This window comes from Haliotis rufescens, unplaced genomic scaffold (genome assembly GCF_023055435.1).
Source record: "Haliotis rufescens isolate VD_foot unplaced genomic scaffold, xgHalRufe1.0.p SCAF_10, whole genome shotgun sequence".
In the NCBI taxonomy this organism is placed as follows: Eukaryota; Metazoa; Mollusca; class Gastropoda; order Lepetellida; family Haliotidae; genus Haliotis; species Haliotis rufescens.
This window is the reverse complement of record NW_025963780.1, coordinates 41,649,523-41,664,871: the sequence shown is the minus strand read 5'-3', so window position 1 is coordinate 41,664,871 and position 15,349 is coordinate 41,649,523. Positions and strand designations below refer to the sequence as shown.

Here is a 15,349-nt window from a genome sequence, read left to right as displayed (position 1 = left end):
TGCTGAAGATATATGAACACTGATATTACTTTTATGATACAAAGAGTGTTTTTATCGTGTGTATTGTCAACAGTGGTCAACAAGTGCCGAGGCCCAGTGGTTCTATTGAAAAGATCTGATCAACCAAAACAAACAAGATCTGGCGCTTTTGTTTGCATGAGCTGATATTTCATATAAATATCATCTAAATAAATTATTTGAATTGCCTTGTTCAAGTGTTTTCTCTTCACTCAGAGGGGCGGTCGGGTAGCCTAGTGGTTAACGCGTTCGCTCGTCACGCCGAAGACCCGGGTTCGATTCCCGACATGGGTACAATGTGTGAAGCCCATTTCTGGTGTCCCCCGCCGTGATATTGCTGGAATATTGCTAAAAGCGGCGTAAAACAATACTCACTCACTCTTCACTCAGAAGTCAGTGATTTTGCAAGAGACAAATGTAATAAGGACATTTTCTTGACCTTAGCAAATTCTGAAAGGACTTTCCTCTATATAATGTTACAAAATCTTCGTAACATTTTCGACGACTAGTTTCAGTGTCCTAGAAACTTCATGGAACTGAAACCCTGAAAGAACTGTTTATTTTGCCCATTCTTGATTTTCCACTCATGATAGTACTGTAAAGTAGAGGTCAACACACAGCTGCAGTCATGACAACTGTCTCCATGACAATGGTTGCTATTTGATCCTGTAACTGGTACTGGTCAACACACACATGCTTTATGACAACAGCGACATAGTGGTACACCTGACATGCTAGAATGGCAACCAACTTCGCTCTTCCTGGAAAAGATTACAAAATACCTTCATACGAACACAGATAGTTTATTTTACGTCCTATGATATTGATGTGCTGTACATAAAGTGTAAGCATTGTTACAAAAACACAAACTTATACACTGTACATAGCATGTCATAATTTGTTCAGAGGTACACAAAATCTATATTTCCTGAACATGCTGAAGTATCTATGACAACAGAAACGTTTTTCTTATCAAGTCCATGTTCTATCCAGATTATATTCTATTCTGTGATCTCCCAGATGAGTATGATTGTCAATTTTCAGGAGCCAAAACAAGGATTTTACTAATAAAATACCTAAACAATTACTCATACTGAATCTATGATACTCAAAACAAGTTAAGGAACACCTACAATTTGAAGGTTGTGTGTTGCTATACCCACAAGCCATGACAGATCAACAGTCACATGTTCCTTAACTTCTTTTGAGTAGTATTTATATATATTAAAAGAGGATGATACACATGCATGCAAGAGTTCGAAAATTTTATCGCTAACAATGCGGTATACGACTATGCAACACTGGCAGTACAAACACATACAGACACTGATAAATACACATTATATACAATATGTACAGTAATTGCTTTCTGGTGTCGTCCGTGCCACACCGTTTGAACACTGTACAAGATTCTTCTTTGAAATGAACTAATTTGGAATATACAACTCTCCTGTCTAAAATTAATTTATATCACCATGATAAACTGGAGATTAATGGTGTAAATAACAGAACATATCCTGATACAGCATTGAAGCAAGGTGGACAATGGCAAACTGTCTGAATCTTTTTGATATTTTTGTGTGACATTTGTTATTTTCTAAACCTATCAGTGCACTGATTACATCCCAGAGAACCTACAATGTGAGGAAGTATCTTGTTCTCCCTGGTACTTGAACATGTTGAAGAGATTTCATAATAATGAAAAATGATTAAAGGAATTTATCGTTGATGCTAGTTGTTTTTTTCTATTATGCATTTATGACAACAATTTTGTTTGTGGCTGCAAAACAGATTTGATTTGATTTTTTTTGTGTGTTTTGTTTTGTCTGTTGTTTAATGCCCCACTCAGCAATATTCCAGCTATATGACTGAGGTCTGCAAATAATCGAGTCTTTATAAGACAACCCAGTGATTGACATGAGCATTAATCTTTGCAATTGGGATACGATGAAATGCATTAACCATGTCAGAGAGCCTGACCACCCGATCCTGTTTGTCCCCTTATGACAAGCATTTATATGCAAAGATAAAACAGGTGGTGCATTAATGAGCATGAAGTTTTTGTATTGTAAAAGATATTGTTCTGTAAAAGATAGTCATCTGGCACCATAGAATTTCTGTCTGGTGAAAAAACCTGACAAATCACGAACTGGAAAACCTCAGTTCTCCGAAATGGGTAAGCTATTCCTGTTATTTACATGAAGTTTGTGAGAAGCAGATTCCTTGTAAGAGATCTATCCCTGTTCATGCTACATAGTATGCCCTCCTCATTCAAACACATGGAGGTGCGTCAGTGCATGATTTCCTGACACAACACAGGGATAGAGAATAAACTATAAAGTCTACTAGCCCTAGTGATAACATAGAAACATCCACAAAATGTTTGAAACTTTACCATATGTGAAACTGGTTCAGGGTAGCGTTAATTTCTCTTCCTGCAAAACATGTATTGGGACACCAAGTATCATGATGACGAATCTATGTTGAATGTTACACCCTACAGCACATGCTTCGCTACAATCTGCTGTAGTCTTTCACAATGCTGTGTTACATGGTGCTCTAGCAGGCTGAGTATTGTACTGCTGCTCCCTGAAGTAGGCAGGGACAGATACTCTAGGCTTCACTCTCCCCTTCTATAGACTGCTGGTCCTCCAGTATAGGAACAATAAGGTTGTCTTTGGACATCAGATTGTATTTTGTCACAAACTGGGTGAATCGACGGCACAGGTAAGTCTCATTCTGAAAACACATACAAAATGTACAAAAACTGCTTCCATGTGAACAAAGGAATGGCATCTTCAAACCAAAGCATACTATTCATGTTATTAGCTGACCAACTGTAAATTGTCCAGTCATTACATCACACCTGAGGGTGAAGTGAGTGAATAATTTACCTTGCAGTCACATCATCCTCTAAATAACCTAGTCCTGGTTGTCATGGGGATCCTAGGTGCATTGAGGCATGGGGACCTAGAATTCCCATAGGGGACAATCATCTGGTATTTGGGACACTGTCTGCCCTAAAATCCCCAAGGGGAGACAAGCATTGAGTACTGGGAACATAGTCTGCCCAGTGATGTGAATATTGTACATACAGTACAGTACGGTCATAACGAGTGAGTGAGTGAGTGAGTTGGGTTTAACGCCGCTTTTAACAGTATTCCAGTTATATGGCGGCGTGTCAGCTTAATGTGGGAGGAAAGCCCGAAGTGATGCAGGTCTTAGACCTTTACCACTTCGGTGAAACCCACGAGCACGGGTATGGTGCTGACAAACCTAGAAACATAATCGGGGCGAACTGGGATTCGAACCCACAATCATAGGTTTCTGGCGTGCCCAAGGGACGCAACTCTGCACAGCGAATCGCGTCGCCTTAGACAACTGGGCCACCCGTGCCCCCACGGTCATAACGAACTCAAAGGGCCTACTAATTTTTGTTCGTTATAACCATGATAACCATAGTTCGTTATAAGCATATATACAGCGTAACTATAGCAAATAGTCGGGACCAAAAAAGTAAGTTTGTTATATCCGTCAGTTCGTTATAAGCGTGTTCGTTATAACTGTAGTTTACTGTACAACAACCTAATAAAACTTGGAAATGAAACGCTCACCTCATATTCATCAAACAGTGTTCGGTGATGGAAGTATGCATGTGAGAATATTCGATACACACGGCGGCAGACGGACCCCAACTTGGCTACTGAGGATTCCTTGATGCTCACTCTGGAACAAAGACAAAACAGGTGAGGTGAAATGAGGTTATGTTCCAGATTACCGGTATTGCACTTATATACTTATTTAGGGATGTGTGTGTATGACTGGGGGGTTGGGGGGCTTGTACTTGTCCAGACTAAAAGGTTATGAGTGAGTGAGTATGGTTTTACGCCGCTTTAAGCAATATTCCAGCAATATCACGGCGGGGGACACCAGAAATGGGCTTCACACATTGTGCCCATGTCGGGAATCGAACCCGGGTCTTCGGCGTGATGAGCGAACGCTTTAACCACTAGCCTACCCGACCGCCCCCTAAAAGGTTATGAAAAAATGACATGTAAAGGGTTCAATTAAATTGGGAAGGGGGTCAGCAATATATGAAAATATGTTTCAGTCCTACCACCCAGCTCACCCAGACCCCTACCCCCAAAAATAGGCCCAGTCACTAATACCAGTTCCCTCACTGAGATACCATGCCACAGTCAATCTCATTGAAATCAGATCTTTGTTCTCGCTATCGCTAAACAAAGATCTGAGGACATTCCATTAGGGGTCACGTCATAACGACCTTTCATCCAACCAATCAGAGCGTCGCTTACCAGATCATGAAAGGGACATTCGGAATGTGTTTTCTAATCATGCAACCACGATATATTTAACACGGGGTATTCCGAACGACACTTACAGGTTTTATGATTATATCCATACAACTTATGCTATCTACAAGCCATTCCAGAATGTTCTTCTTATCAGTTTTTAAATTTTTAACCGAGAATACGTCAAAATATGTTTCGAAGCATAGTCGCCAGTTTGAAACTAGTGTCGTAAAGCTTGCGAAAGCTGCCTTCTGATTGGCCAATGTCGATTTCTTGTCAGTCATTTCATTGGTCGGTCAAAATTCGCGAAAAGGTCGTTCTGACGTGACCCGTAATGGGATGTCTTCAGATCTTTGTTTAGCAGTAGCGAAAACTAAGATCTGATTTTAATGAGATTGTGCCACAGTTTAACATGCATACCCCTATCAGACAGATGATACTGACCAAACAATTCTTGTTTTATCCATATAATGCCAAGCGCCAATCAGGGAAACAACAAGTACCATCTTTCAACGTCTTTTCGTATGACGCAGATAGGAATCAAACAATCAACCTTCCGCTCTCTGGGCAGTTGCTCTATGAACTAGACCACGAATGCATTCCAAGATTGATGAAACATGGGGCCTGACAGTCATCTATTACATCAGTCATCAGGTACTGTGGACCTATTCTGCCTACGAATCACCACAGGGCCTATGTGTAACAAAGAGATGTTGTCACCTGCTAGGGAAGTACTTGTTGCTATTAAGTAGACAGGCTGCTCCGTCCAGGGTGTGCCGGGTGTAGTCTATTGCTGGGCACTGTCACAACACAAAAGTTACCCTAAGTGAGGCATGCCACTCTTACATGTAGAGCTGAGTATCATCTCATTCTTGCGATATGATACGTATCACACTACTGTTTGTTTGTTTGTTGTTTAACACCGTACTCAGCAATATTACAGCTGTTTGAAGGTGGTCTGTAAATAATCCAGACTGGACCAGACAATCCAGTGATTGGTATCATGAGCATCGATCTATGCAATTGGGATACGATGAAATGCATCAACCGCGTCAGCGAGTCTGACCACCTGATCCCGTTAGTCGCCTTTTACGGCAAGCATGGGTTGCTGAAGACCTATTCTACCCTGGATCTTCAGGGGTTCACACTACTGACTTACAGTTTCACTTAAAAACAAGGCGATCCAGCATAGCACACAGTTACTTCCCTTTACATGCACACTACTTTACTGCACATCTTGTGTCATGGTAATGGCAGCAATAGGAGTTTGTATGCTTGTTTAGGTATGTTTGGAGGCCCTTTCCCAGGATGATGATACACAAATGTTTATCTGGTTTCATAATTGTTTGAACAAGCAACAACAACAAAAACAACCGCCCACCCCTACTATATTTTCAAAAGTCATTGCCGAAGAACCAATTCTTTTCTTTTTTTAAGCCATATTAAAACAAATTCATGAAAATTCATACTAAATTAATTCACAGCCACAGAAATGTACACATTAATTAAGATTACCATGATTAAGATACCCCATGACAATTAAGACAGAAACTTCAAACAATTTATGGATCATCTTATTCAACATACATATTAGCATCAAATTGATTGATTGCAGGTATTCATAGAAAACCATATATCTATATACATACAGAATAACTAAATATATCATCAATTGATACCTTCATGTCCCTATAGCAATACTAAAACTGACAATCAGAGAGCACGATGACACTCCTAAAATTGCCAGTCTACTCGTCTGTCTTACAGACCCTGATACAAATATATATCAAATACAGCCCATGTAAGTCTATAATGTTTGGCAAGTCTAGATCACTGCAGTATCGGAAAATGAAGAGAGTCACTGGGCTCCTTTTTATTATATTTTTATTAAGATAACTGAACAACTGTTTTTTTATGTAAGATGTGTTCATTTCAGAGACTAGATGTTAGTGGCAAAACAAAGACAACTCCAGGCCAGTGGGAACAAGAGTTTTAACACACACTGACAAAATAATTTACACCATCAATAATATTCAAATGATTATCAGGGTTGCACAGACAATTTGACAAAACCCCAAGGAAGCCCCCTAAATTTCTTAAAGCAAAAATCTTAAAGTTATTTCACATATCTCTCAGCCCTTACCTCCTTTGGAGTCTTATGGGCAGCACAAAGGAAGATCCACTGTTCCGTGGCGGTCATCTGGGTGCATGTCTCAGGGTTGCAGTCACTTTGCTGATGAAAAACACTCAATTTACAAACACAGTTATTACAAAACTCCTATCAACCTTCACTTGTGTCAGGGCTTGAACAATTTAATTGTAAAATAATAAAAAAATCAGTAAAAAAATAACTGAAAACAAAATGGTAAGGTCAAAAGAAACTAGTTGTTTTTCAGGTAATAGCACCACAATAGTTGCAATTGGTTATAGTCAAAACATAAATTGTGCAAATTCCAAATCTGCCTGTGTGTTGGTTAGCAAGAATTAATAAACATTAATAGAGTTACTTCCCTTTGCTTTGAGTGGCGACAGGGAGGAAAATGGCTGAAAACTTCGAAACTGTCAGCAATACGTTATTCATTTCCATTACATTAATGTAGGCGAAATGGGGTTAAGTAGCATCCAAGATTATTGTACTTATATAGTGATGTGCATGTACCCGTGTGTGTGGCTGCTTGTACTAGTCTGGACTGATACCGATTTATAGTGCTAGCTCACTGAGATACCATGCCGCAGTTTAACATGAATACCCCACTCAGACACAGTATACTGACTCCGAGCCGACCAGTCCTTGTTTTAGCCCCTTAATGCCGAGCGCCAGACAGGGTAACAACAAGTAAGATCTTTTAACGTCTTTTGGTATGACACGGCCGGGGATCGAACCCCGGACCTTCTGCTCTCCAGGCGGACGCTCTACCACTAGACTACGGAGGCGGTCTACATTAATGTAATGGCAATAGTGAAAACAGCCCCAATAGTCACCCCTACCATTCAGTCAGCTCTGACAAGGAGCATGGGACAAAGGCACCTTTCCTGCCTAAGAATCTCCCCAGGAAACAAGTTCAGATCATGTGTCAGGATGATGTTTGCTTCCTGTTGTTTAAGGCCACACTAACAATATTATAGCCAATATTCAATGATGGTAGCCTGTGATTACTCTGACTCTGACCAGACGAACCAGTGATTGATGTTATGAGCAACATCCCATGCAGACAGGGAATGGTGACACACAAGTAAGAATCCCACTCGTGACCTTACAGCAGATAGCACAAGGGACCTCTGTTCTAGCCACAGAATTGCTACGATGTTAGGATGATGCTTGCTTATTTGTTTATTTATTTTGTTTAACACCGCACTCAGCAATATTCCAGCCATATAACAACAGTCTGTAAATTATCCAGTGATTGACATCATGAGCATCGATCCATGCACTTGGGATGATATGACATACATCAACCAAATCAGCGAGCCTGACCACCTGAACCCGTTATTAGCCTCTTACCACAAGCATAGTGAGTGGCCTGCATGGGTTGCTGAAGACCTATTCTACCCCAGATCTTCACAGGTTCAATCAAGACTGCTTATTTCAACCAAGTCGGTGAGTCTGACCACTAGATCCCATTTTTCACCTGTTACGACAAGCATAGTCGCCTTTTATGGCATGCATGGGTTGCTGAAGACCTATTCTACCCCGGATCTTCACAGGTGGATGATGCTTCTAAACCTATGATGACATCATATCTATCATCATAAACTTATCAGCAAACATTGACATATGAAACCTACCTGTAACTTAACTGCCAATCCATTAAGTTCCATACAGAATTGTCTGAAAAATAATCATGAAGACTGCTTCAACGGTACTTCAAATATGTGTCAAAAGTATAGAAAGAAACAAACAAATGAACTGAACAACGTATCTCAGAACATGCTTTTTAAACAAAATTGGCTGCAAAAAATTTAAATGTGTAAATAAGATGAAAAGAAGTGTTTTTTTTTATTCCCGACCTCAAATGAGTTAAAACTGTTGGTATCAGTTTAAATAAATTATTTAAAATACCATAATTAAGACCTGTAAAACCATTTCCTAAAAACTTCAAAACACAATGAATAATGACCAATCAGGGTGGGGGCGTGGGCCTGTGTGTCAGGACCGCAATGACATCAGGGAGACTCACCTGAGATGTTCATACTTCCATACCCCCTCATCCTGGCCCTCTGGGGGGGTCAGGATCTCAACAACATTGGTGAAGTCCTTTCTGATAGCTTGTTGAATGAACTGAATAAAAACAAAACATCTACTTCAGAATGCAGGGTTAGAAATTGGCACTAGTCCTGTGATCCTTGCCAAACTGCCCAATAGTTTGGACTACCAGTAGTAGAAATTTGCCATTTTTAAGGGTTTTGCTATATATTATCATTATAAGGACTAGAGGACCAAAATTGTTAGTTTCTACTGCTGTGAATGTATCTTCAAAACAACTTTCACAAAACAATACTGATTTACTTAACAGATATGAACATGTGTTAGAGTGAGTGAGTGGGACGAGCTTAACTTTTACACCACCTTGATACTGTATTGCATGTATGACGACATGAAAGCCTGATGTGGCAGTAACACTAGAGTGACAGCGGTCAAGACTTGACCTCCCATGGACATGATATTGGTCAGATCTTGACACAGACAAAGAGGTATCAAGTCAGAGTAAACAATCTGATAAGAATGAGACTAAATTTACATTTAACTCCTTTAAAGATTCTATTGGCCCCAAACATAATAAGGGATGAGATATTTTCCTTTTCAGCTCAAACTTCTTTGCAATGGAGCGTGGTCAATAATTTGGGGGTGTTTATGGGAGGAACCATCAGACAAATTTGTGGTCACTAGTATTTGCAGTAATTTACTGATCCGCGGAAGATACTCCTACCTACAGAATGCTTAAGCTATGAAAAACTAGTCTGTGACTGAAGCCTGAAACCCATATCTAGCCAAACTTCTTTTGATCAAGCAAGCTTTTTCAATAAAAGTCCTCACTTTAATACTGACTCTAAATCTCCTGGAACATGTGTAAATGACAAAGTGAGTGAGTTAGGTTTAACGCCACTTTTAACAGTATTCCAGCTATATCGCAGGGTGTCAGCTTAATGTGGGAGGAAAGCCGGAATCGATGCAGGTCTCAGATGTTTCCCATTTCAGTGAAACCCACGAGCACGGGTATGGTGCTGACAAATCTAGAAACATAATTGGGGATTCAGGATTTGAAAACCACAATCATAGGTTTCTGGCATGCCCAAGGGACGCAACTCTGCACAGCGAATGACGACTGGGCCACCCATGCCCCTGGAAATGACAACGTGACAAGATCATGCTAGAATACTCAAACATTTTTGACAGACTGAAATAAATACCATAAGTGGCCATGTCTCTACCTTTGACAACAGCCTTGATGCCTGAAATGATATAGGGGGGCCCAGGTGGCCCAGTCGTCTAAGGCGCCGCGATTCGCTGTGCAGAGTTGCGTCCCTTGGCACGCCAGAAACCTATGATTGTGGGTTCGAATCCCGGTTCGCCCCGATTATGTTTCTAGGTTTGTCAGCACCATTCCCGTGCTCGTGGGTTTCACCGAAGTGGTAAACGTCTAAGACCTGCATCACTTGGGGCTTTCCTCCCACATTAAGCTGACACGCTGCGATATAACTGGAATACTGTTAAAAGCGGCGTTAAACCAAACTCACTCACTCGCTCACTGAAATGATATAGAATCACAATAACTGTAGCACTGATGGTGGAGTTGTGACCTTTGAGACAAGCCCTTCCTACCTGTTGCACTGCAAGTGTGCTGTCCATCTCCTCAAAGGACTCATCCTGCCAGCTGCACCAGTTCTAGATGAACAAAAAGAGTGTTGAGAGTTTAACATGTTCAGTTTAACGTCACACTGAACTGGTGAGATGAGGTGAAATGGCGCTTAATGTTGCGTTCAAGATTAATGCACTTACATAGCGATGTGCATTTGTACTAGTCCGGACTAATGCCGATTTTATAGTGCTAGCTCAGAGACACCATGCCACAGTTTAACATGAATGCCCCACTAAGACACTGCAGGGGCGGTCGGGTAGCCTAGTGGATAAAGCGTTCGCTCGTCACGCCGAAGACTCCGGTTCGATTCCCGACATGGGTACAATGTGTGAAGCCCATTTCTGGTGTCCCCCGCTGTGATATTGCTGGAATATTGCTAAAAGCGGCGTAAAACCATACTCACTCACTCAGACACTGCACACTGATTCCGAGGTGACTAGTCCTAGTTTAAGCGCCGTTTCTATATTGGCTCAGGCTGCAGACTGTGGCTCACTCTTCACAGATCTCACATGCCTCTTCAATCCTTAGGGTAAGTTGTGTTGTGTTGGGGTAAGGGTAGGTTACCCCAACTCAATCCTTAGCCCTTGGATCCTCTTTCCAACCCTTCACGATCCTTAGGGTCGGGAACCACATGCCGATCAAACACCCCTTTTATGATCCTTAGGGTTAGTTGGGAGGTAGGGCATGGGTTAGCGATTGCTTTTGAGGAATGAATCATATGTAATCTGAAGAGTTTTTTTTCTTCAAGTTTTGAGTTTTGCATGCGTAGAAAGGTAACCAATCGGATGCTGATGACTTGGTAAATGAGCACTCATTAGTTGTGATAGCTCCCATACTCCCATGGTTGGGTGTTGGCTAATAAGATTAGCCCATCAGCTATGTTAGTTCAAGAGTCCTGAAAAAGGGAGCCCGGTAAAGTGCATAACTTCCAAAAGCTAATTGAGTGTTGAATTTTATGCATCTAAACATTTCACAATATGTAAGATCTGAAACCATATGGGTACGCTAGATTATTGCAGTGGATCGTGATGGCACATAATTACTAACCAATTAAATATGTTGTACGCCAAATGTTTCTTGTTCAAATTTTATGACACATCAGTTAGGATTGATTGATCGATGCCAATTTTCTTTTCCATGTTGGGTCAACAAAGTACTTGTAATCAGTGACACAAGGGCGGGCAACTCTATATTATCACTGTATCATTATTTAAGGGACATCACCCAAACAAATGGGTTATTTTCTTACCAATTCCGAATGGAGGAAGTAATTCCACTTCACAAATCTTCCAGAAACTATCACAAAAAAAGTTAAGGTGTTTACTTACGAGTTGCCAAGACATACCGCAACGAGTCCTGTATTCGATCAAGCTATGAAATACCATGCTTAGATTTGCATAAGCAGACAGTCGACAGGGGATGTGGATTCCAAGATGTACCAACACCGCGATAATATGTCATGTTATAGGCCTATATTGTCTGGTATGATGTGATATAAGAACTAGGCTAAAGAAATTGATCACCGATATTATTGTTTGCGAGTACATCTGGCTAATTCAAAACACTATAGAAAGCCCAAACACGATTTCAATGTAGCTTTATAGTAAGTTTGCAGTGTGTGGAAACTATAGTGCATGTTTTCATCATCATGAACATGAAGTAGAGTGGTTGACTCGGACATTGTTTCATGTTTGACAAGGTGCTACTGGATGGTGAATCAAATCCGCAAATTGTTTCACGCCGCGTCATCAATAATCAAGCGCGTTCACGCGTATCACAGACCAATAATTGAGACATATGTTGAATAATCGTAAAACACACCTGAGATTTAGTACCAGGACGATTCCTCCTAACAATCGTGCCTGCAGTATCGGTGGCAGCCATTTTCATTTTGGTCAACAAGGGACATAACTCTGTAAGATAATTATATCCTCCGCCAAACTCATCGTCTTTGGATGGGAGGATCGAATCCTGTGTTTTACATATGATTTTTTGTTACTTATTTTGTATATACGTGAACAATTATGATTTAAGCGTCATACCACTGAAATAGAGAAAATACAGATTGACAGATTAACCAGGGGGTTTCTTCTACAAACTGGATAATTATATAATTTAGTTTAAACTTGGCCTTTTAAACTCATTTAGGAGACAAATGCTCAAAGACTCGTGCAAAAACAGAACTAGCCAAACACAACAAGGGGGTGTTTTAAACTCTCATTACATTTTTAGAATATATACATTCAACAAACATTAGCAGATATTCGTCTTACATGAAATATTCAGACATTCTTCTTGTATAAAACATTCAGATATTCTTCATACACACAACATTCTCATCGACTCTGTACACGATTAGCATAAACAATACGACCTTGTACATGATGAGCATATAACAATACGATCTTGTACATGATGACTATATAACAATACGGCCCTGTACATGATGAGTATATAACAATACGACCTTTAAATGATGAGTATATAACAATACGGCCCTGTACACGATAAGTATATAACAATACGACCTTTACATGATGAGTATATAACAATACGACCCTGTACATGATGAGTATATAACAATACGACCTTTACATGATGAGTATATAACAATACGGCCCTGTACATGATGAGTATATAAAAATACGACCTTTAAATGATGAGTATATAACAATACGACCTTTACATGATGAATATATAACAATACGACCTTTACATGATGAGTATATAACAATACGACCTTTGCATGATGAATATATAACAATACGATCTTTACATGATGAATATATAACAATACGACCTTTACATGATGAATATATAACAATACGGCCCTGTACACGATTAGTATATAACAATACGACCTTTACATGATGAGTATATAACAATACGACCCTGTACATGATGAGTATATAACAATACGACCCTGTACATGATGAATATATAACAATACGATCTTGTACATTGTGAGTAGTTCCGTGAAGATCCGGGGTAGAAAAGGTCTTCAGCAAGCCATTTCTGCGGTAAAAGGCGGCGATGCTTGTCGAAAGAGGCGTCTAACGGGATCAGGTGGTCAGGCCTGCTGACTTTGTTGCTGCATGTCATCGTATCTCAATTGCGTGGATCGATGCTTATGATGTCAATCACTGAAATTGTCTGGTCCAGACTCGATTATATACAGACCGCCGTCATATAGATGGACTATTGCTCAGTGCGGCGTAAACAACAAACTAGAAACTAGATACATGCTGAGTATGTAATAATACAACCCTGAACACTATGTATTTAAGAAACAGTATGTACAGCCTCTTTAGGATGTAGATAAAATGTACCAGCTTTAAAGATATTTAATAATGATGACACCCTAAATAGAATATGTCCAATTCGAAAAGGTGAGTTATATTTGGTATTTCCTGCATATTCTCACAATCATTTATCCCCACCTTTCCCCTAATACCGATTATCATATCTCTCGCATTTTGGATGTGATCGTTCGGCCATAGCGTTGATCTGCGTAGCCCATCTTCATCTATGGAACAGCTTACTTCACACTAAAATAACGTAGGAGGTCATCAATTTTCGACGTCATATTCAAATCTCCAGAAATGACGTCATGATGGAACATGTCAATGTTTAATCGTGCAATAAACCACGCTTCGTTCTTTATTTTTCTTTGTGATTTAAGGCGTAGCTATTTTATATCTAAGAAATAAACGACAAGTGGGAGTTGTTTATCGTACAATGAGGGAGTGAGTGAGTGAGTATGGTTTTTCGCCGCTTTTAGCAATATTCCAGCAATATCACGGCGGGGGACACCAGAAATGGGCTTCACACATTGTACCCATGTCGGGAATCGAACCCGGGTCTTCGGCGTGACGAGCGAACGCTTTAACCACTAGGCTACCCGACCGCCCCGTTTATCGTACAATGAAACACTGCAGGGAGAATACACCATAAGGGGTGCAAGGGTGGTGAAACGTATACATTGTTTGATCGGCATTACTTAGAAGTTGGCGAATGACAACGTAGGCACAATATATGGATAACAACTACTTTATTAACTGTAAAAACGACGTTTCGGAAAAGCTCCTAAAACCGTTGTGAAGCAAGTTTTTATAGTTTTCATAGATTTTACGACCGCTTTTTCCCAGTCGGGGTCAGGTTGGGGTGAATTTGGAGATTCTAATATGGGACAATAATATAAAAACACCTGACCCCCCAAAAACTGTATATAATGGGGTTAAATTAATTATATAAAAATGGTAAAGTCGTGTAGGTAAGAGATACAGTAAACTACGGTTATAACGAACTCAAAGGGACTACTAATTTTAGTTCGTTATAACCGTAGTTCGTTTTAAGCATATATGCATCATAACTACAGCAAAAAGTCGGGACCAAAAAAGTAAGTTCGTTATATCCGTCAGTTCGTTATAAGCGTGTTCGTTATAACCGTAGTTTACTGTAGTAATGATGTTGTTGTTTCTTCAAGTGTTTCTGCCTCGGCGGTTTCGGCTGACCTGTCCCTCTTTGGGACTTATGTGTGTGAGTTTTTGTTTTTGTTTTTGTATTGATATGATTTCTGTTTTCGTACATTGATATGACTTCAGTTTTATCTTTGGCTGCTCTGTTTATATACGCTCGCGTAGCTGTCCACCTCTCAGAAATAGTGTTAGTTTGGCCTTCGCTATTGCATCTCTTGGCTTTAGGAGATTGAGGACAGAGAGCGGATCTAACTGCAATTCTTGATTTAACCGAACCCAGACAAGTGAGCAATGGATTCAGATTGATTGCAGTATGGACATACATTGTCATGGTGCATTTTGTGACGGAGTCTGATGCGTGTGATGGCTATTTCAAATTTTTCTTTTAATTGAGTACGAGTATGGCTTTTGGTGGATCTTGGGTTGAAAGTTGTAAAGCCACCTGTCGATCTTACTTGCGCCCCACTGTGCTTGCCAACTTTGGGCTATGGAGGCTTTGATTTTGCGTTTTAGCTCTAGTTTACCAAAGGGAATAGGCTTTATCTCCGCGTTGTCTAGAGCTAGCTTCGCCACCATGTCTGCTTTTGTCATTTCCACGAATACGTATGTGAGACGGGGTGCAACACTCCACCTGTTTCCCTTGGTCCGATAGTTTTGTATATTTGTAAAGAATATAATTGAC

The 15,349-nt window shown here is 40.2% G+C and overlaps 1 protein-coding gene across 1 annotated transcript; it reads right to left on the bottom strand.

Moving 5' to 3' along the window:
- Window positions 1-805: 805 nt before the first annotated feature.
- Window positions 806-12,088, bottom strand: LOC124146739 (MOB-like protein phocein). Its single transcript, XM_046517183.2, has 8 exons — window positions 12,011-12,088; window positions 10,153-10,215; window positions 8,510-8,610; window positions 8,118-8,160; window positions 6,475-6,564; window positions 5,052-5,131; window positions 3,633-3,744; window positions 806-2,757 (listed from the first exon to the last, which is right to left on the bottom strand). Exons 1-8 carry the CDS (start codon window positions 12,077-12,079, stop codon window positions 2,632-2,634), a joined length of 684 nt encoding a protein of 227 aa, XP_046373139.1. The 5' UTR covers window positions 12,080-12,088; the 3' UTR covers window positions 806-2,631.
- Window positions 12,089-15,349: the final 3,261 nt, after the last annotated feature.